This window comes from Micropterus dolomieu, linkage group LG14 (assembly GCF_021292245.1).
Source record: "Micropterus dolomieu isolate WLL.071019.BEF.003 ecotype Adirondacks linkage group LG14, ASM2129224v1, whole genome shotgun sequence".
In the NCBI taxonomy this organism is placed as follows: domain Eukaryota; kingdom Metazoa; phylum Chordata; class Actinopteri; order Centrarchiformes; family Centrarchidae; genus Micropterus; species Micropterus dolomieu.
In genome coordinates this window covers 17,814,031-17,836,668 of record NC_060163.1, presented here as the reverse complement: position 1 = coordinate 17,836,668, position 22,638 = coordinate 17,814,031, and the positions used below count along the sequence as shown (strand labels likewise).

At 40.9% G+C, this 22,638-nt stretch overlaps 1 protein-coding gene and 1 long non-coding RNA gene across 2 annotated transcripts in view; one reads left to right on the top strand and one right to left on the bottom strand.

Moving 5' to 3' along the window:
* The window catches only part of LOC123982513 (carbohydrate sulfotransferase 15-like), a 38,284-nt gene extending 18,606 nt beyond the window's left edge, over positions 1-19,678 (top strand). The window contains exons 2-8 of the mRNA XM_046068077.1: positions 5,766-6,368; positions 8,079-8,418; positions 12,115-12,258; positions 15,204-15,360; positions 16,307-16,463; positions 17,968-18,115; positions 19,008-19,678. Of these exons, the coding sequence (XP_045924033.1) occupies positions 5,928-6,368; positions 8,079-8,418; positions 12,115-12,258; positions 15,204-15,360; positions 16,307-16,463; positions 17,968-18,115; positions 19,008-19,207 (1,587 nt within the window). The 5' untranslated portion in view covers positions 5,766-5,927 and the 3' untranslated portion in view covers positions 19,208-19,678. The remainder of the gene's footprint in view (positions 1-5,765; positions 6,369-8,078; positions 8,419-12,114; positions 12,259-15,203; positions 15,361-16,306; positions 16,464-17,967; positions 18,116-19,007) is intronic.
* The window catches only part of LOC123982514, a 79,879-nt gene that overhangs the window by 35,787 nt on the left and 21,454 nt on the right, over positions 1-22,638 (bottom strand). The window lies entirely within an intron of this gene.

The window sequence follows — 22,638 nt, the reverse complement described above, 5'->3', positions numbered from 1 at the left end:
TGTTTTCCCCTGCTGTCTCTCGGCCTGCGTCTCGTTAGTCTCATGTCTGTCACCTGTGTTACTCCCGCCCTGCTCATTAGTCCCTGGTGTATATATGTTTGGTGTTTCTCTTCAGTCTTCGTCCGGTCATTGTTTGTGTTACCCCCTGTCTGTCGTGTGGATAGGCTCTGTCTCCTGTTGTCGGCCTTGTTTGTCTTGTCACCTTGTACTTTTGGATATCTGTTGGGATGACCTTGTTTTTTGGATTCTGTTTACCAGCCACTGTCAGTAAATGTGCTCGCCTTTTGTTTGTTTTGCCTCAAAAACCCCCCGTTGAACTGTACCTCCTCTGCCTTGCGTCCTGCGTTTGGGTCCTCCAACCTGCCTCACCACCACTAACCTTAACAACGTCCCAAAATTGTGCAATCATTTTGTGTTTATTTAAAATAGCGGAACAGTCATATTTTTTTCAAAACCTCAGGGTTTAACATTATCCTAAATACGGTGAATGACAATCAGTTTTATTTTCATGTATAAATGGTGAATGCAAGTGATAAATGGAAGCAGCGCCCAGGTGGAACTTTTGTCATGGGAGCAGTTGTGCCGTGTATTTAAGTATAGATAAAACAACAATAAATCTAAATTGAATGTTGCGAAGCAAACAGCTGCAGGTCCAAGCTAAAACAAATTGCTCCACATTTGCTTTTTACTGTGGTCCACCACATACACACACAAGCCGGCATATAAAAAAATAAATACAAAACCCCAAACTTTGTTGCAGGCCTGTTGCGGTGCTTGACAGCGACGATACATAAACTATGGGTCCACTTCACTCAAAGGAGCAACAGCATGAAAGAGTTTTTACCTTAGGTAACAGTTCAATCCACTGTGCAGAGTTCAACAATCTTTCTCGGCCTCCAGCAAAACAAGGGCAAGCAGGTCCAAAGATGGCGTGGTCTGTCTCGCGCTCTGCAGCTGTAATCTCTCGGTCTCTGGTGGCGAACAGGAGTGAAAGCGTGCGTCCAAACTGGCTTGGTCTGTGTCCCTCATTCTGAAGTACTCTGAGCTTTGACTTTGCAGTTGTAACTTTCAGATAACTCTTCAGAGTTTTCACATCAAACAGTGAACTAGGCCAATAGTATGCACTTTGCTAATGAATGCTAACATAGAACACTGTCGGCAAACGTGCTACTGACAACTGTAGGATACAGTTCGAGCAGAAATGTCTTTTACTTCTCACCAAAAAGTACGCACGATGGTATTCTGTGCTTAGACTGTCGAGTGGATAGTCTAAAACACCAACTTACTACATACTACTTTGCATGAACTACATTCTTACTCTCTCTTCCTGTGCACCTCTGAACCCCCCACATAGACCAATGAATGACCAGTATTACCCTTATTCTTACATACCACTTAATCTTTACTAGACAGAACTCTTCAAAATAAAACATTTATAACTGCACATATCTTAAACATATGTATTACACTGTAGCTTTTTAATCTTTTATGAAATAGCTTGTAAACCACATTTTTAACAACAATGAATTTTTATTTTTTTTCACATGCTTTATATGCTTTTTATCAGTTAATCACAATGTATAGCATTTTTAACCCGGCTACATTACCATTACATAATTTCTTGCAGGCTAAATCAACACTTTGATATAATACCGGTAGTACACAGGATAGTAATATGGGTCGCTTATAAGTAATGTGGAAAGCGATACAACTTTGCACCGGATAACGTTAGCAAGTGCTCTGCATTAGCTGGCGAGCTAACATGACTTCAGCCTTTCTGATGTTGACTGTTTTCACCCGACATCATCTGAATCTCGTTTGGTCTGATGGGCTTCAGCACATAAAACTTCATTGTTGTTTTGTATCCTTACATGGAGTTTATGTTGGAGTCTGCGTTGTGCTGGGAGCCGGTCGTTTTATGGTGTTAGTGGACTGCATTTCTTAAGCAACAGAGAAAACAGGCGTGTGCTTAATTGGTAACAGACCATTGACAAAAATGCAGTAAAAATTTGATTTATTAATAAGTGACTTAATTGAAAAACTACATATAGCCCCCCCAAAACAATTACAATAAAAGTAATAAGTTAAGCCTGAATAATAAATGTATAAAATAAATATCCTGCTTTGTCACAATCCTGTCTGTTGTCTTGCGTTTCCTCTGTTTAGCCTTGTTTATTTCATTGTTCCTTTGCACGTCCAATTTAGCTCACTTAGTACCTGTTCTGTCTCGTATCTTGGTTTATTCCTGCATTTTAGTTCTGTGTCTTAGTTCATGTCTTAGTGTTTATTCCTGGTCTGTGTACTTTGGTGTTGCCCATGTCTCCTCTGTGTTATGTTCTTAGTTCAGTCTGTTACCCCTGTTACATTTGTAGTCTATCTGTATGATTAGTTTTTAGTCTATTCTGTGTTCATTCTCTTGTGCTCTTGTGTCAGTTGCCTGTGCCTTGTGTTCAGTGTTCAGTCTGCTTGTTTCATGTTTGGTTTAGTTTTCATCTGTTGAGTGTTCACTTTGTATTCTGCATTTTGGTTTGGTCCTGGTCTGTTGTCGCATGCTTTACTTCCTGGTTTATTTTGTAGTAGTCTGGTGTTTGTGTCTAGCTTGTTCCTGTTTCTGATTAGTCCCTCATGTTTTTCACCTGTTGACTCCCTCCCTGCTCGTTAGCCCTATTACTTAATGCCTGTGTTCTGTTCAGTCTTTGTCCAGTCATTGTAGCATGCTGTTGCTCTGTTATGTGTAGTTGGTGGCTTAATGCTCTATCTTCTGCATTGTTCATTCTGCCCTGGATATCTGGCTGTAACCTTGCCTGCCTGTGCCTTCAATCTGTGTTTCCCCATACCTTTGTTTTTTTTTTTTTGTTTTAGACTCACCCAGTGCCTCTAAGTGTATTCATCTTTTGTTGAAATTAAACCCTTTGAAGTGTACCTGCTCCGCTCTGTGTCCTGCATTTGGGTCCGCCAACCACACCCAACTGTGACATGCTTGGAAGAATCTTGGTCACATTTTTCACTAACCAAATTTAAAAGGATCCTCATAAAAAATAATATTGACTAATATGTCAAATCAGATATTAGTATCTGCCTCAAACGTCTAGTCAGTCAGGCTGTAATAGTTATACAAAAGCTACTGATGATAGTAAACGTTAATAAAAGTCCATTATGCTAGAGGAGGATATATAGCAGCCAGGGGGATTTTTTATAACCCAGCAATCTGAATGTTTGTCTTATTAATGATTATTTTTGAACTATAAAGCTTTAATAAATACTGTATTTAATTACTTACAACTTACTTTTTTACAATAACCTTATTAGGTACTCATTTGTCCTACAGACAGGCACTAAATTATTGTGGAGGTGCAGAAATAAATGTGGTAAATATCCATCCAGAGAAAAGGAAAATGTTCAAAAATCCACGCTTAACTATTATTTGAAGGTTTGTCAGCTGAAAAGGCAGATGGTGCAACCTCGTGTCCTCTTTGTCCACTGTCCTCTAGCAACATTTCTGTTCGAGTTAAGCTATTTCATCACGTTTGATGGACAGGAGCAATGTATTTGCTTTATGAATAGAGCAGATCTGTCAAGCTGCCAGTCGCCCGCTGAAACAGTTAGCTGACTGATTGATTTAGATGCGAGTTCCCGTGAGAGTGACATTCTCTCGTCAATGACAGTCCCTTTTGCCTCTTTCTTTCTCTTCATCTTTCTACTCACTTCTTATCGCTCTCTAACCCTCATGTCCTCTTTCCCTCCATTTTAAATAACCTTGAGCACGAGCCCCCCTTTGGCTTCCGCCTTGAAGAACACAGTCAATAAACGCTGAAGGCATGACGACTACAGATGAGTGCATATGCTCATCCTACTTTTAGACTTTGATTACACAGTGTAGAGTCCTTCTATGTGATGGAAAGGGCATCTGACCTGCAGTGATTACATTTCTGTTAAAAGCAAACCTCAGTCTTTTTCATTTCATCACTTTAGAAAATGTGTTAAAACCCCACACAGGTTCTGAAATTAGCACCTGCCACCTGCAGTCCACCACTTTGGCGGACAGGAAAAATGCAGTATTTAATGCTTGCTTGCTGGGATCCCTAAGAGGAGGTTTTTGGTGAGATATGGACGATTTGAACTGAGATAGGGACTCGGTGGTTGAACTGCGGTTTTGAGACTGTATCACTGTGGTGAACTTCAAATCCTTGGGTGCTTTGTGGTTTCTGTTGTCTGCCAGTACCTTAGAAATACCTGGTTGTTTTAAAGATTGGGAGGGGGTCATGTAAGCTACTGAAAGGCACGGGCCCTTTGTGCAGGCTTGACATTTATCCACCTGCCTCCCAGAGAGACTGCTGCTGTGGCCCTGATGCTGAGGGCCCAGCTGGGGGTAAATGACATTGCTTGAGCAGGTAGGCAGACGCTCTCCAGTCGTCTTCTTATCAGCTCTACTGGAAACTGTCCAAAGGGTGTGGGCGATGGTGGGTGTGTGTGTGACGCGGGGGGGGCAGACTGTATCAGCAGCTGTGAGGAGAAGCGATGACTCACTTTCATAGAGCACCTATCTTATGATGTATGCGAGCAGGAGCAGGTTGCAGGTATAACATATATTTACCTCATGGCTGTATCCATGCAATTTCAAGTGTGCCATATTCCCGAACATCCCACTCTTACGCTGAAAAGTGTCCCGGACCCTCGGCTCTAGCTTTTTATCATTATGCTGTATTGTATTTACTACCATCATGTTGGCTCAGCTCCAGACACAAAGAAAGCTTCAAGGATAACACTAGACGTTGCAGCTGCAGGAGCATTATTATTATAGATTCCCAATTCTTGTACCCTTTAGACATTAGCCCTCCTTTTATCTGTGGGCGACTGTTGATCCATGTGACTTCACAGTGAGGAATACCATTTTCTGATAATATAATCCCTTCTCCGGTCCAGGCCGGGTAGCCTATCTCTTATATTTGTGTTTCTCCCCAGGAGAGTCTGACACACAGCCTCGTAGTTTCCAGGCTGAATGCATCCCTCGTCCTTATCGCTCCCTCCATATTGTGACTCCGATGCACAGGGCGGATGGGAGGATGGACTGTGAGGTTAGGGGGAGGGTGTTGCTGTGCTGGCTGATTTTAACAGGAAGTGTAAGAGGCAGTCACTGAAATTAATCTAACCTTGTGTACCACAATTATTAGGCACACAGTCAAAATTATGTGTGGTGTTCCAAGAAATTGTGACATTTTGAAGTGATTTGTCATTTACAGGGTGACTGGTTAGTGGCATTTCATCTAAGGCATAAATATTTAGAGCTGACTGAGTTCTTTCGCTGTTTTTCTCTGGGATCAATTTTTTTGTTCAGCCTGAGGTTACATTGCTACAACTGCAGAAGCGAAAGGGTTTAAAGGGAATTCCCTTCAGCTATATAATCATTTGACTGCTTCCACAAAGCAGCATTATTTTGTCATTACGAGAGACTAAGGGATGAGATGGCAAGCTCTTGAGGTATAAAATGTACATTGAAACTAAAATGAAGTACCCTTGTTCCAGGGCTTCTTCTAACGGCAGCGGCCCAGGTTCAAATCTGGCCCAGGCTCTTTGCTGCATGTCATCGCCTCTCTCCCCTGCCTTTCGTGTGTGTCTCTCTCTCAGTGAAACTTCTGGGGAATCTGATGCATCTTACAGCTATTTCAAATGTTTCACAGGGAACCTCAGCTCTACAGAAAAGAGTAGTGAAAACAAAGACTCAATGTTATGTCATCTCTCAGTTTTTTTCTTTTTCCTCTTACTAGGCAGATGTCAGTGGATGATGTCGGCTTTTCTCCACAACTCATCATGGATATCAACTGTCGGCCATTCCCCCATACCAAAACCTCCTGTCTGGCTGGCCTCTGCTACATAACGCCTCCCTGTGTCTGACTGGTGACATCTGGGACTTGCAGGTTGTTGACACCATGACCCAGATGGACTACAAATACACGCTGCTGGGCTCCCTTGTGGACGACTACCGCAAGAGGCCATTGCTCTTGCAGGTGGACGACACGCCCATGAACTTGTTTGCAGTCCTGGAAGTGAAACGAGAGCTGCCGAGGCGCTGGAGCACTCTGGGCTGCTTCCGCAAGATCCGGCTCTACAGCTTCCTGTTTGGCCTGGCTGTCATGTTCCTCATCATGGCTTCATATATTCTGACAGGAGACAAGAAGGGCCTCCTCCTCACCCCTTCACCCTACCACTTCAGCAGCCTGGTCAGTCCGGGACCATTTGCCTTCAACCTCTCCTCAGTCAAGGATTACGCACATATCAAACTAGTGGTCAAGTCCATCACATCCAAGGTGGAGTTTCGCAGCAGTCGACATCTCCCTGAGCTCAAGGCACTGGTTAATAGTGAGCCACATGTGAGTACAGCCAAAGCCTATATCTCTCTTATTTCTCATTTAATATATTCAAAGAGATCCTTGCGGACACAAATTCTATCAAAAATTATATTTTGTTATCAGGTCGATTGCCGTAATGAACACCTCAATGCCTTATAGTGTAAGTGTTATCTCTCTATTTTATTCACAATACGAACATGGCCCAGCATGATATTGATCTCTCTTTTAATTGAACATCACAGATGTGTCCCGAAGCGTAATTAAATACTAAGTAAAAAGGTGATACAAATCAGTATTCATGCCTACATGCTGTCTATACAGGGTTCAATACAGCTATGCTGTTGCAATTTCCCAATGGTTGGAGTTCCTAATTTAATTTATAAAGAGATAAAACTGCCTTGAAAAACCTTGTATAAAACTTCAGGTCACACCAGATAATTGCATATGTCTCTACCATTATATTAAAGAAGGGATTTAAAGCTCAAAGTCATCCTACAGTCCTCGAACACACTGGCCCCGTGGCTTTCTCGCTGTGTCCGTCTCACCTCACAGCCTGGTTCAATTAATTGTTAATCCTAATGATAATGGCCAGGGCTATTTGCAACATAACTAATTTCTTATTGAACCATGCTAATGAATAGGAGAGTGTGGCCGCAGGACAATCAATACCACATCTGTGGATGGATCCGGCATTAATTGTCCTTAAAGTAGCTGTGACTAACAGGCAGTGAGGGAGTCATGAGCCTTTGTGTTTGATCGTCAAAAAACACTGAAATGTGAGTAGAAAAAGACTGAATGTTGGAAATGTGTTGCCTCACTTCTGAGGATAAATCTGCTTTACTCTCCCAGGGCGGGCTGCATGTACAGTATGTACATGTAGAAAATAATGGGACAGATATGCTTTTTGTTTTGTAGTTTATCATGGGAGTCCAGAACATTACAGTAAAGGACTTTTAAGGGCAGTGCATCAGGACAATATTTAAAGTTTTTTATGGCCAAATAGTGAAATGTTCTTGGTCATGTCAGTCGCCTGCCCTCAATTCAACTGATCATGTGCTGCTGAGGACCAGACTGAAGGGGGGAAAAGGTGGCTGCAGTACAGGCCAGGCAGAGCATCAACAGTGAAAATGTGTAGCCTTCAGACAATCATTGAATGCAAAGGATTTGATACCAAATATTAAAAATCATGAAATGATTTAAGTTAATGGGAACTTCTCTAATCACGTTCTCTCTCCTAAAATTGGAGCACTGTGTATAACAAGGTCTGTAGTTCCCAGTGTTCATCTAATCTCAAATAAAAGGTCCTTGAATTTGAGACAAAACAATATGAATTTCTAAATACTGTACTGACTGCACTGTATGTGCATGGACATGTGTACTCACTTGTGTCAGTGTGTCTATGCATCTAAAGCCAATATACTGCAAATCTGCCCCTCTACAGACTGTATCCTGCTGCAAAAACTTGTTGAACGTGCACTTGGATTCCACACAGGTGGCATTTTCCTACACCTACCAGAACAGTAGCCCATACAAAAAGTTTTTAAATTGTTTAAAGAAACCTCTTCCTTTAATGCATCTGTGAAATGACTGGAACAAATTTATCTTCCATTGTGCAGCCTTAGCAATCATAATTTTAAGAGTTTACAGAAGGCTTTGTCTGAAATGTTTTATACATTTAGGAGGTACGGTGACTTAGCAGCTTAATGGAGCCTGCTTTCTTTGCCTTTACAGATGTTTTCTGTTGTCCCCCACCAATTCCTGCCTGGTGTCAAGAACCCCTGCTGGTATGAGGAATACACTGGGAATATCACTTCGGACCCATACAGGACAAACTTGTATGCACGCTACTCGAGGCGCTTCCGGACGGTGTTTCAGCACTTGAGGAACACTTTCCGAGAACACTTGTTTCACCGCGACGGTAAACTCTACCGCATGCGGTGCCTTCCATATTTCTATATCATTGGCCAGCCAAAGTGTGGCACAACGGACCTGTATGACAGACTGAGGCTGCACCCTGACGTCAAGTTCACCACTTTCAAAGAGCCACACTGGTGGACCCGAAAGAGGTTTGGTAAGTAAAGAAAACCTGTAATTTGCCATGGTAGAGACCTCCAGGCTGGAATACAATTATGAGAGCCAGAGAGCATTGAAAGTATGAAATGTGACTTTCTACAGTATATCACTTTGGCAGAGCCGTACCTCAAGGGGCTTCAGAAAAGCACTCAGTGACAGGTGTCTGAAGGCGTCTCAGCCTTATAGGCAGGCCTGTCTGTTTCATGAGCATTTCAGTTTTTTTTCTTGTATTGTTACTGTCAGCTTATTTTTAAGATGTGAGTTGCGGTAACTTAATTCCATCATTTCTACAGATTTATGTAGTTCATTGGGGGGAAAGTCCTTTGGATATTGACTGACTGCTCCAGCCTTTGTCAAACTGACAATTTTTTTATATCAAATATACCAAAATTGTAACTGCAATTGTTTCTTTATGTTGAACCTAGCTGGATGTGAGCGCTGAATGTGAAATGAATTAAGTATCTCTGATGCACGCAGTTCAATCTCCCAGTGCAATTAACTGAGAAATGAATATTCATGACCCATCTTGTGCTGTGCATGAAAATAAACTTAAACTGTTTATTTTCTACATGAGAGTCGTTAGCCCCAAATTTACAGCTCTAATGGTGTATTTATTGCCTCCTCCATTCAGCAGTTTGAATGCTAATCGTCTTTTTTTCTATTCCCCCCTCCTGTGTGCTTTTATGCCACAGTCAGCCTCTTAACAGTGCAACTTGCCCATCTTGGTACATAGACGGTTGAGCTCATGTAGGGACGGTGCTCATTAACAGCTCTACTAGGCCTATATGCAGAAGGATGTAGACTGACTGTACTTCACCATCATCTGTGACATAGATTTGTCTCTGTGGTAGAAACCACTTGAAAAGAACACATGAAAAATACATCGTCAGAAGCCTCCTCACACACTTTGAACCCACATGTGTGGGCGCACTGTTTCCTGCACTTGTTTAGCAAACTTTGAGGTTGCACTCGTTCTTTACAACTCATCTCCCCTCCATGAACTTTGCTTCCTTCAACTTCTAGTTCTTGTTTTATTTTACATGGTCCTGGCTGTGCCCTCTTTGCATTTTATACTATATATATATATATAAAGAGTAACAGTAATCATACATTTATTTAATTAAAATGCAAATCATGTCATTTATTGTTCGAGCTGTTGAATATTTTATTAACTCTTAAAGGCTTACTTCTGGATGTTATTTTTCACTAGTTTTAGGGAATATTTACCAATTTAGCTGGTGGAGACTTATGCATTATCACATAATCACTGGCCTGTTTCACAAATACTGCCAAAATCCTGGCTTACACTCTTGGTTGCAATGGAATCTGAACAGGTGGTAATATGTCATTTTCTCAAACAAAGAGATAAACCTTCAAACTGTGCGTCGAGAGGTAAGAGCTGCCTCACAGCAGACATCTGCTCGTATGGCGGTTCTGTCATCTAAATGTGTGGATGCCATTGTGTATTTCCATCGCCATGTGCATCTGTGATGTTAAAAGAACCACCACACCACAGATGGGATTAAAAACCAAAGCGAGAATTGGGAGTGAGACTGTTTGGGTGAACTGAAAACACTCTGTATTAAACAAATCCAACCTTCACTTCACTTGCAGACGCTCTGTTGAGTTGATCCTTTGGTTTGTTTTGGTGACTTTTCCCTGATGACACTAAAACAAAAGAATCTTCAGTCTGTTCTCCCCTTTGATCCGAAATATTTTTTCAGAATCAAATTTAGTCAATAATTCGAGTTCAGGCTATCAGTAACAGTCTTAAAGATTCTAAATTTATCTTTGCTTTTTTTTTTTCCTTAACTGAAACAGCCATTAAGGCTCACAAATAATGGAGAATCTTCAGCAGCTGAAGAGGCAGGCATCAGGAGTGTGAGTCAGTGTGTGCATTTGTGAAGAAAGAGTGAAGGAAAAAAAGACATGAAGAGCAGCAGTTAAACTGTAGGCCGCCGATCTGTTCAAAGTCAGCTGTGATTACAAAATTGAAAGCATATTAGATAATGACTTTATACTGAGTTAAAAGATGAGTACATACAGCATGTCGATAATATCACAATTCTCAGCATGAGGACTTACACTTCATGAGTTTTTTTAATGGTGATTCTTAACTGTGGATATGTGCTTCTTCTTCTGCTCAGTAATGACTGATACATTTTGTTTTGCCGGGAGCTGTCTGTCTAAAAATGAATTAATAATTTCACCCAGGGTTTTGGCACAATACCTGTTGAGGGAGCTAGATACAGTATTGGCCACCTTTTTAAAAAAAAAATACATCCAAATTTTACCCACAAATATCAAAGAGGCTTAAGTGTCACAGCCAAAGCAATCCTTTTGAAGTTCATCCAGTTGCTGACTATGCCCCTAATCCCTCTAAGACTCACAAAAACGGTGGATTGATCAGTCTGCATGCAATGCTTATTTTAATGTGTTGTGTTCAGTTTGAGTTGATAATTATTTCAACCTCATAAAGCTGCGGGATGTGGATGAGTTGTTTGCCTTAATTTGTCCGCTTCACGCTTGTGTTTTAGGCAGCCTGTGATGTTGCGTAGTAGCATCCCAAGGACATAGGTTCCTCTCAGTTATTGTCCCCCCTCACTCCCCATCCTTTCATCTTTGCTGCCACTTTCTTTCTTTTTCTCTATCCCTTCTAGCGTTGCACTTAGAGCTATGCACCGGTAATCAGCACTTTTCCTTTAAAACATCCTCTGAGAACACTCTGAATTCAAATGGTCTTGTTTTGTATTTATTTATTTAATTCCCCTCGAGGCTCCACTCAACCAATGCAGTAAAAAAAAAGGTGATTTGATGCGATCCGCGCCACACAACTTTCTTAGAGGAGCAGTTTGAATCTTAATCAGATGTGCCTGCTGTATACAGTACCCATCAAGAAACACAGACTATTTGAAAATTGCTTGACGCTTCATTCATATCAAAAAGCAAAGGGATAAAACAATTTTAGAAAAGCCTCGCAGAGATTCACACCAGCTTTTTCAGACCTCCATATGAGAGTAACCATTCTGGATTAATAATGATGCAGGGCTGGAGGTTTTGGAAAGTTTATCAGAGTTCTCTAATCATGTTTTCGTGCTAACTAGAGAAAGGTGCTTTACTGAGACACCATCAAAGCATCACTGAAAGTAACAGACACCTGAGCTACCTCATTATCCTTATGCTGCATGGATACCCCAAAGTCCTACGCTGGATCACCACAATTGCCTAGAAAATTGTAATTATACAGCAGCTCAGAAGAAAAACACATTTGTCCTGCATTTAAAGTATTAACTTGACATTGGCCCTTAATTAGAAACACTGAAAACTGAGCAGGGACAGTATTCCCTGCTGATTGGATCTGAAATTTGGATTTTATTTGGTCACCCTACAGTCAGGACAGCACAGAAGCCCTAATTACCTCTTAGATGATGATTACAGAAACACATGGAGAGGAGGGGGCAGGCAGACATTTGAACATACTTGATGTAAACACACGCATCTCAGTACTACAGATTCCTACCCACACCATGTCAAATTTCACTATTTGTAGCCTCATAAAGAGAAACATATTAGTCTGTCTCTACTCTCTCTAAATATAAGATGTGATAACTTGCCAACAAAAGTAAACATGCACTAGAGATGCAATTGTACCCCACGGGGTGTGTTTACCATCCCAGTCTTCTTCCTTCACCAGGTATTATCCGTCTGAGCGAGGGCTTTCATGATAGATACCCAGTGGAAGACTACTTGGACTTGTTTGATCAGGCTGCTTACCAAATCCAGGGCAACCTCACAGCAAATGCCAGTGGAAGCCCCAGCCAACCTAACATCATCATAGGTAAGAGAAATACTGTATGATTGTGTATGTGCCTCATAAATAATAAAATCTTTTAAACTAAATCATTGTAAGCATGTTACCACCAAATGTATGCACTTTTCTTTCTATATAGCTAGTAACCAGTGTCCAGGTCATTATAAATTTAAAATCCGAAATCACTGAAAAGCAACCCAAAGCTTAGCTGTGCATGGGTGAAAGCCACACTTATTGTTATGATCTGCTATGGTGCAGAGACGGGAAACAGGGGTTTTGGTGATGCTTAGGAGACAGAGGTATATTTAGTGGGGTTTTATTAAATAAACAGGTGAAACTCACAGGTGAGATAAAGTGAGATTAAGATATAATCTATACAACAAACAGGTGAGAAATCCATAAATCCAAAACTGACAAAGTAAGTCCGAACGACATGAGGGAAACAAGGGGAATAATCCTGAGAAGAGGCATGACCGAGACACAGGTAGCAAACACTGGGTGCAACATTCATGAGAAATGAAAGCGCAACGAGTGATAGAGAGACAACCACTGATATACACAGGCGGGCTGAAGATAACAAGGCACAGGTGATACACATCGGACAATCAGTGAACACAGAGACAGGAAGTAAGACAACGCGACAACACGAAGACAGAGACAGAACAACTTCAAAGTAAAACAGGAAACATGAACACCAACACCCCAGAACCGTGACACCTATAAGGCAGATATTTTGTTGATTTGAATTGTCCATTAATGATAATTAATCTTAGTGCGAACACGCTATTTATGGCATCTTTATAGACTCTGGGAGGCCAAAAGCCATCCCATTTGTATTAGTGCACTAGTTTACATAGTTTAAATCCCAACTTTGTGGGTGCTTATTTGTTTTGAAATTTGCTTGCTGTGGTTGCAAGTCATCTGGTAAGTATTGGATTGGACCGGATCAGGGCCAAAAGAACTTGACTGGGACATCCTGATTTAAACACCTGTGGGATTTAGAATAACGACAAAATGATTATTAGAAGGAAGCTAACAGCACGTGGAACAAATGATGACTGTGATGTTGCTAATCAGATCTCCAGGCAGTGTCAGTTGCAGAAACACTTTCTGTTCAATGGAATCTCTATCTTCCTGTTTTGTCAGACTCAGAGAACAGCTTTAGCTCTCCTCCCTCTGCTGTATCATATTAGTGACTTAGGTCATGTACGGTATCGCTGTGCTCGGTTTGTGGAACGTGGACTGACGGTACTCTGTGCACTCATCAGGCCGCACCCAATAGTGTTTGGCTCGGGGTGATCTGACACTTGCTTGGAACTTCACTTTTAATCTCGCCTCCAGAATTACAAAACTGCTATCAAAGCAGCAAGTAGCTAGGCTGAAGCACAGAGCTGCTATGTAGCAGCCACTTTCAGTCCAGGGAGTGACTGTCATTTTTAAGAGAGCTGGTGACACAGCCCTGAAAAGAGGCTCTAACTGCTTAATAATACTGGACTTCCTTCTGCTTCACTTAGTGCCGCAGAAAGGAAGCATTGTTCTTTTTTTATGTCAGGACAGCAATAATATCCGCAGTGGGGTGGAGAAGTCTTATGAACGTCCGTCCTCTATCTGCATATCCTGCTCCTAGCGCCTCTGCTTCCATCTGTCTCTGTCTTTTCGCGTTGTCCAAACGCAGTCTCAAAGAACTGCTCAGCTGCAAAGAAAAACTGATTTAAGTTTTCAACAATAGCCTTTTCACACTGGACTGAGTTGGTGCATTGAGTGCAGCTTAACATGCCGCCCTGTTTTGTTTCCCTCTTTAAATAAATAATCCTTGTAAGGAGGGGGGAGTGTGCCAACGCTCTGCTCAGTATTCACACCATGCCCTGGGAGAGCCCAGCAAGGTGCAGGCCTGTGGCCAGGATCTTGGGCTTCTGACTCCCTTCAACTGCCGGCCAACACCAGAGGCATGCCGGTCTGGCTCCGCCATTTGTTTGCCCTATTACACCCTCTCCACGTGAAACAAAATAAGCCCTTTTATTGGACCTAGAGACCTTTAAATAGATTTGATCACAGTGTGTATCATTTTACGCATGACAGCATTAGCAGCGATCCTGTTTCACTCTCACTGTTGTCATCACAGAAAATAGGACCTGGCTATCATCCCTTTCTCTGAGGAAGCATCACAGCTTCACTTCACAGATAAGAGGATAATGAAGGCACAGACAGTCTAATGAATCCTGGATATCATTTCTCAGCACAGCCCGATAAAGTTTCTGCTCTCAAATAGTTTGAGAAACAACGTCCTCTGACTCGTTATGAACACCAGAACTGCTACTGTGTGGATTTCAGTCCACAATTTTGCTCACAGCTGAAGATGTAATTACTTTTTGCTTTTGCTGTTTGTGCACTTGCTTTAGAATCTTTCATTTTAATGACTTGTTGCATGTGTGTTGGGAACATGCTGTGTCCTTTAGTTCCAGCAAATATGTGAAGAAGCTGAAACAAACGGTTTATATTTACGGATTATCGTGACTATCATGAGCTGCCACTAACAACAATCTTTATCAAAATCTACTGATTATTTTCTTGATCTATTTATTCATTAATTTAATATTCAATAGAACATCAAAATGTTTGTTTTGTTGGATTAACAGTCCAAAACCCAAATATATTCAATAGTAATAATAATAATAACAAAAGCACCAAATCCTCACATTTGAGAAGCTGGAAACATTAAATATTTGAAATTTCTGCTTGTTGAAGGACTTAAAAGATTAATCAAAATAGTTGCGTATTCAATTCAATCCTTTGAATCGACTAATCAATTACTCTTTGAACTACACACATCAAATGCAATGCTAAAGATTGCGAAAAACTATGAAAATGTGTACAGGTGTGTTATGTTTGGTCTCTGCATGATTGCATAATTTTATGTGTATGATGGTCTGTGTGGATGTTTCTGTTTGAACCACCGTGGGTGTGTTTTGCAGGAGAAGCCAGCGCATCAACCATGTGGGATAACAACGCCTGGGTGTATTTCTATGACAACACCACAGAGGGAGAGCCTCCCTTCCTTATCCAGGACTTCGTCCACGCTTTGCAGCCTGATGCCCGCTTCATTGTTATGCTCAGGGACCCAGTGGAAAGGTGGGAGTAATCTGTTTCACTGCCTTCTACTGCAAATCTGCACTGGAAATGCCCGTAACGATGCAGATACAATTCTGTGATACACACTGGCACCTTTGTGCCTCTATCATGGCTGTTTACACTGCAGATACAGACAGATACTTTTCCTGTTTATAGGAAACAAAAGACCTATTGTCACAGAAGATGTGTTGCCTTTTACTCAGTCTGGAAAGTTTCATTATGACATCTATGGCAGGCATGGCAATCTTACTGCTGAATGCCTGCAAAGCACTCTGTTTAAACTGGGATTATTTTATGCTGTTAATGTTGATTTTTACTTCAGACAATGTCTGAATATGTTCATTATAACAGCCTTTTGCCTCATAATAAAAATGTACTATTGAAAAGTGTTATTGATCTTACTTCATAAGCTGGATTTAATGTCCGCTTTTTCAAATATTGTTTATTCAGTTTTATGGAATTGATGCCATGAAGAATATCCAATTCTTCATCATTTCAATTAATTTAACAAATTTAAAAAAAGTATATTGTCATTGTCTTTTTCTCAGCCAGCAGCTCTGGCGTAGGTTAGATGTCTGGCCTCCAAGGTGCTTAAAATCAAATAATCCATTGGAGAATGTAACACGTCCTTCCAGATGTGCAATTCTTCTACTTCTCCTTCTCCTTCATAAATGAATAGTCCAAGCTGTTGTGTTAGTTGGTTAGCCACCTTAGCTCCTCTCTGACAAGAAGAAGACTTCATGATCTCCTCTTTGACAGAGCATTTTATGCCATGGTTTGTTTACTGTAAACTACAGTGATGGGTGAAGAAAAGGTTGAAACGTCTGCTTCTTTTAAAAAGCTGAATATCTGTGGAAACCTGAAAAACACGGTCATAAATCCTCTGTTGCAAAAGTGAAATTTCAGTGTTCAAATGAGTTTACAGATCACCTCTGTTGTCTTGCAGGCTCTACTCTGACTACCTTTACTTTGGTATTGCCAATAAGTCTGCAGAGGATTTTCACGAGAAGGTGTCAGAGTCGCTGCAGTTATTCGAGGGGTGCCTTATGGAGTACACAATGCGCTCCTGTGTGTACAACACTACAGTCAACAATGCCATGCCAGTGAGTGTACTCTCTCTCCTGCTTTTGTCTCACAGTGGTGCAGAAGACCGGACTTTTGCGACCGGCGTTTTAGCTGGTGGGAAGCAAAATAGAAAAGGAGTAGAAAAGACAGATGGAGTGAAACCCACACTTCATTAGCTCATGCTAAAGCTTGCAGGACAGACTTTATAAAAGGGATTGGCAACACTGTTGTATCACTGAGCAGGGCAGCATCTAGAGACCCTCTTTGTACTAGAAACTAATTTATCAGTGGTGTGAACTTCCTTCTTACTTACAAAACAGACCAAGTCTGAGTGTCAGCCAGTGCAGGGCCCCAATGTTGGGCCCCAGGCCAGCTTTTCTACATAGTGCTCTGGGGCAGACTGGCTGAGAGAGGGGGGGGAGGAGACTAGCCTGTCCTCTTATAGCTCCCCCTCTAGGCTGCCTTATATTTAGAGGTCCTCCTCTCCAACTGCCACTGACAAGCTTTATGGCCCTCTGGGAGTATGCTTGCTTTTTGCCACTGGCCTAATTGTCCATCCACTAATATCTCCTCAGAGTTATTAGACTATGTGAAAAGCATTACAGCTGTCCTTACAGTAGTCTCTCGTGCCTGTGGCTCCCCGATTAAAGTTTTACAGCTCAGATTAGAGTCTAGAGAGAAAAGGCGAATAAACACCAGCCTGAGAACACACTTGGCCGTCACTGTTGTACCAAATTGATTTAACAAAGAGTTGCTGGCCTGGCTTGTAATCATTTATTCTGAAAGGCCATTCAGTTTTGCTAAAGAGGCAAAAGGACACAGAGATAATTCCTTTCACAGTAAGAAGGTGTTTTGTTTATGGCTACTGTTCTGCAATGAACTGCCACATGGAATCTAAAAAATTGTTTCAACAGCAATTAGGCCACCTCCAAATGCTCTGGTGAAATTTCACAAAATACAAGAGGCCAATTTATTTTTGGGATTGTTAAATGCATATCACATGTTCCCAGAGCCCACGTTGACATCATCCAATTGCCTGTTTTGTCCGATGAACAATCCAAAATCCACAGATATTATATTTATAGGTGATATAAAACAGAGAAAAGCAAAGGCATCTCAAATTTGAGAAACTAAAATCAATGAATGTTTGTCATTTTTGCATTAAAACATTACAATTAATGAATCCCAATTATGGCTACAACGTCATGTAGGGGTATAAAGGGGTATTGGCTTCTCTGGCAGTTGGTAATACAGGTTTCTGAGTTGAGAAGAAACTCCATCTTTATCAGATCCCTCAACCACTCACACCACATATACCACCACACGTGCACCACACGGTGCCTAGCATTACCCAGTCAAATGCATGGGGAAGACGAAAGAGAGAGCTGGTGGAATTCTCTCCCCCCATGTTCCCCTCCCTCCCTGCTCATTAACTTAAAAAGATTTAACCATGCATGCACCACCGTGTCCCTCTGCTAAAGAGGGCATTTCTTGGATAGAGCTGGGTTATCTAACATTGATCCTCCTGTTTTGTGTCCTCAGGTCAGACTGCAAGTTGGCCTGTACATTGTGTACCTAATGGACTGGCTGACCGTCTTCAACAGGGAACAGATTCTGGTCCTGAGGTTGGAAGACCATGCCTCAAATAGGAAATACACCATGCACAAAGTCTTTGATTTCCTTAACCTGGGTAAGTTAGCAACACACCCCAACATATGACCTTGTCTTAAATCATTACCTTTTGGGTACTCAGCACAGTACAAACCAGATCACTAAAGACAAGTAGGGATAAGTAATATTAAATGCATGTCACTGGCTGTGATTATTGAAACAGGTGCCTACAGAATACCTGACATATAAAAAGCTCCACTTGCTTACCGATGTGTAGTCCCAAACAGGTTCACACAGTGAGAGAGAGACAGATTTTAATTTTTTTAAATCAGAAGTTGGTATCGGCAAGAAAACAAACGTCAAAACATCAACCGGCCACGAATGTCTGCATGTAGAGTTAAAAGTGCTCAAGGGTGATAATGAGGGTTTTCAACTACTGTCTACCATGTTAACAAAGAGCAGTGCATGTGTTGAATTAGTAAATTCTGTTGATTTTGAAGGTCTGAAGTTGTGTAGAGCCCACTAGTTTGGAAAAGAAAATCTAATTTCCTTACAGTTCTGAACTTTCTTACATCTTCTATACTATCAAAGGTACCAATCTTTCCTTGGGGTACACAGTAGATTGCTGTTAGTACTGGGCCCATGTGGCAGTGCGGCAGTCAAACACAGTTGTGCCCTGTAGTCTGGAAGCCCCCTTATTTTTGTCTCATTGGTTCATCCCACAGTTTGATTGCCCCAAAGCTCAGACTTCTCTCTTCAAAGAGCTGCCAACACCAGCCAAGGTGCGATTACCTCCCAGAGCGGCAAATCTTCTGCTCAGAGCACTGCTGATGCACAGTGACATTTCAGTGTCCTTTGCTATATTTTACTCCTTTTCTTTTTTTTTTTTTTTTTTTTTTAAAGTGCTGCAGCTAAATCTGAAATGGCCCAGAAACAAAGGGATATGTAAGAAGTGTTTGTGTGTTTTACAGGGCCACTGACGAAAGAAAGAGAGTCAGAGATCACAAGAAGTCCAGCATCAAACACCAGGAGACCAGCTGACAAAAACCTAGGACCCATGCTGCCCATTACTAAAGAGATCCTGCAGGATTTCTACATGCCATTCAATGAGAAATTGGCCAAAGTGCTGCGGAATGACTCCTTCCTCTGGGAGAACAACTTTAGACTCTGAACAACCCATCTCCCATTTACTTCAGTAAAAAAAACACTGTCACCCAGCTCCTTCATTTCTATTTCATCTCTCTCAAGTGCCCATGAAAATCAATGTTTTTTATTTAAATTATTTTTAAGTTATAAAAGCAGAAATGAATCAAAGATAGAAAATAGCACAAGCAAGTATGTTGATTGTGTGTGAGTGAGTGAGTGAGTGAGTGAGTGAGTGAGTGAGTGAGTGAGAGAGAGAGAGAAAATACGAGAGAAAGATATTGGCAGGTCTTGATTGTTTTTTTTGTGACTAGATGTACAAAATTAAATAGTGAATTTAAAGATGTTAAAAACAGAGTCCTGTATTGTCTTTTAAGTTTGGTTTGACTAATTAAACGATAACACGCCTCACAGAGATGAAGAGACTGTAATAGTTTTCATCCTTTTTGCCCAACACAACTGGAATAGATCCACGCAGATAAAAGACTTTATTGCTTTATTGTGCCTCGATCATAATTCAGTCTGAAGTGTTGTGGTGATACCATGGTGATATATATATATATATATATACACACACAAGCTGAATGGAATTGTCTGTGATCAAAGCACGAGTGAAACACCACCACCCTCTACTGGAAACCATATGTTGTTTCAATTTCAAAAATTCCAACACTATTGCAATTCATAATAATAGCATATGTTTTGGGCCTAGAAAAATGAAGCAATCCAAATAGAATAAATTCTTTGACAGTGATGTACAGTATTTGGGGAATCTAAATGACAACTATGTTTTTTTTCTGACTGATGTTGAGTGAGTCTGTTTGCTGAAGGGCAGCCATGTAATTACCCTGATCAAGCCTTCATGCCTCTCCTTCTGTTGAAAGGCTGTCACAAACACTGAGTAATTACCAATTAGTTGAGAAGCTGAAATGAAATGTTTGTGATTGGATCTGAGGCTATTAAATCTGGCAAACTTATTGAGCAACTGAACTTTTGAACACTGAGACAGAGCTACCCAGGAGTAAAAGATAACCCTGTACAAATCGAAATCAATTTTGTGTGATTAAAAACACTGTCAAACAGTGCTGAATAATTTAAATTCATAAAATGTAATATTATGACACAGTCATATGACAGAGCATACCCTTTCTCTACACCAGAGGGCAGACAATACTTAACAATAGACAACTGCAACTTGCACTTAAGGCAGTAAAATAAGAACATTCACATGATTTTGTGTGCTTCAAACACAAAAAGGTGCCTCAATTTTAAACAAGAAAAATGAGAGAAATAACAAATCACCTGTCAGTAGTCATGTCTCTCTCTGGCAGCCCCTAATCCTTTCTCCACAGCCTTCACGTCAAGACAAACTGACCCAAATACCCACTGGAAAAACTCCTTTCATAATTAATAACAAACTGCAATCACACAGATTTATTGAACAACATGAGATCCAATTCCAATTCAAAAGGAAATGCCACTCTTTGGTGGTACAATCTCAAAATGCCAGCAGCTTTTGACTGCTTCCTTCTTGCTGAAATCAAGACAATCTAACCGGGAGGAAAAAAGTGAATGCAAATCATTTGCATATTTTGTTTGGAACTGGACGACCCATCTAGCTGGCTGAAGAGGTTCCGTTTCAATGAGAGCTTCCAACTATCTTCAATTTCCTTGGAATTCTCAAATATTACCAAAGCTTCTTTCATCCTAGTCTGTGCTTTATCACAACACCGAGACTCAAAAGCAACTACTGCCACTGACAAAATTCCAGAGGCATCTTAAAACACACCTAAAGATCCCACTATTTCTTTGCATCTGTGCTGAATTTTGACCTCAGTATCCTAAAAACTACAACTTTTTGTCATGGCAAATCACAAGGTTTTTTCAGATGCTGGATGACAGAGTTGATATTTGGCATCTAGGTTCTGACCTCATCACTTCTGACAAGGATACACCATGCTCTGCTGAGCTATGTGGTGAGCACCTACAATGTACAGACTGGGTGCCAGCCTCAGAGTCACTGTTCCCCAGTAAAACATTGTAAGGAAACCAATTCTGCCCACAACAACAATACACAAACATCAGTAGGCCTATTCATTATCATAAATCAACCGCATGAAAACATCTCAGTACAAACAAAAAAGGCAAACAATTCCAGCCATTACAAGTAGGCTAAATAATTAATGTAGCAATAAAAATTACATAAATATGGCAGAAGCAGAAGAGGATCAGTGGGTGACATCCAAGGTCATGCGACAACTCTAAGTAGCAATACACACCCATTAGAAACTCAGACTGGACTGAAAAAGCAACTCAAAAAAACTCTGGTAATTAAAAAACTTCAAATGCTGTAAACTGTAAAAGGCTGATTTCAATTAAAGATTAATAGTTCAAAGTTTTATGTTTAAAGTTTAAATGAAGTCTGTACTGAAAGTATGCAGTAGCACGACTTACAAAAATAAAATAAAATATTACAAATACAAAGTAATAAGATTACATTACTGTAATTAGACTGCAAAGATGACATTAAAGAAATTAAAGAAATACTACAAATGTGGAGTGTGTCAATAAGTAATACCAGCGACGTAGATGGGAATGGGTGAGCATGATGGAGGATAAGGTGCTGATGCAAGCCAGTTTCTCTGGTACCTTCAAGAACACAAGACACAGTTAAGTAGTACACCACACCTGCATATCAACAGGTCAGACAGGGGCCATAACAGAATCAGGAGTCCAACTTTGTTATATAATTAATAGGATGTTTTATCTGTTTCATGTCATTAGGAGACAAAAACTTTTGGCAGTTTCGGAGTTTACCTTATACATACAGTGGGTACGGAAAGTATTCAGACCCCTTTAAATTTTTCACTCTTTGTTTCATTGCAGCCATTTTCCAAAAATCAAAAAAGTTCATTTTATTTCTCAGTAATGTACACTCAGCACCCCATCTTGATAGAAAAAAACAGAAATGTAGAAATCTTTGCAAATTTATTAAAAAAGAAAAACTGAAATATCACATGGTCATAAGTATTCAGACCCTTTGCTCAGTATTTAGTAGAAGCACCCTTTTGATCTAATACAGCCATGAGTCGTTTTGGGAAAGATGCAACAAGTTTTTCACATCTGGATTTGGGTATCCTCTGCCATTCCTCCTTGCAGATCCTCTCCAGTTCTGTCAGGTTGGATGGTAAACGTTGGTGGACAGCCATTTTCAGGTCTCTCCAGAGATGCTCAATTGGGTTTAAGTCAGGGCTCTGGCTGGGCCATTCAAGAACAGCCACGGAGTTGTTGTGAAGCCACTCCTTCGTTATTTTAGCGGTGTGCTTAGGGTCATTGTCTTGTTGGAAGGTAAACCTTCGGCCCAGTCTGAGGTCCAGAGCACTCTGGAAAAGGTTTTCGTCCAGGATATCCCTGTACTTGGCCGCATTCATCTTTCCCTCGATTGCAACCGGTCGTCCT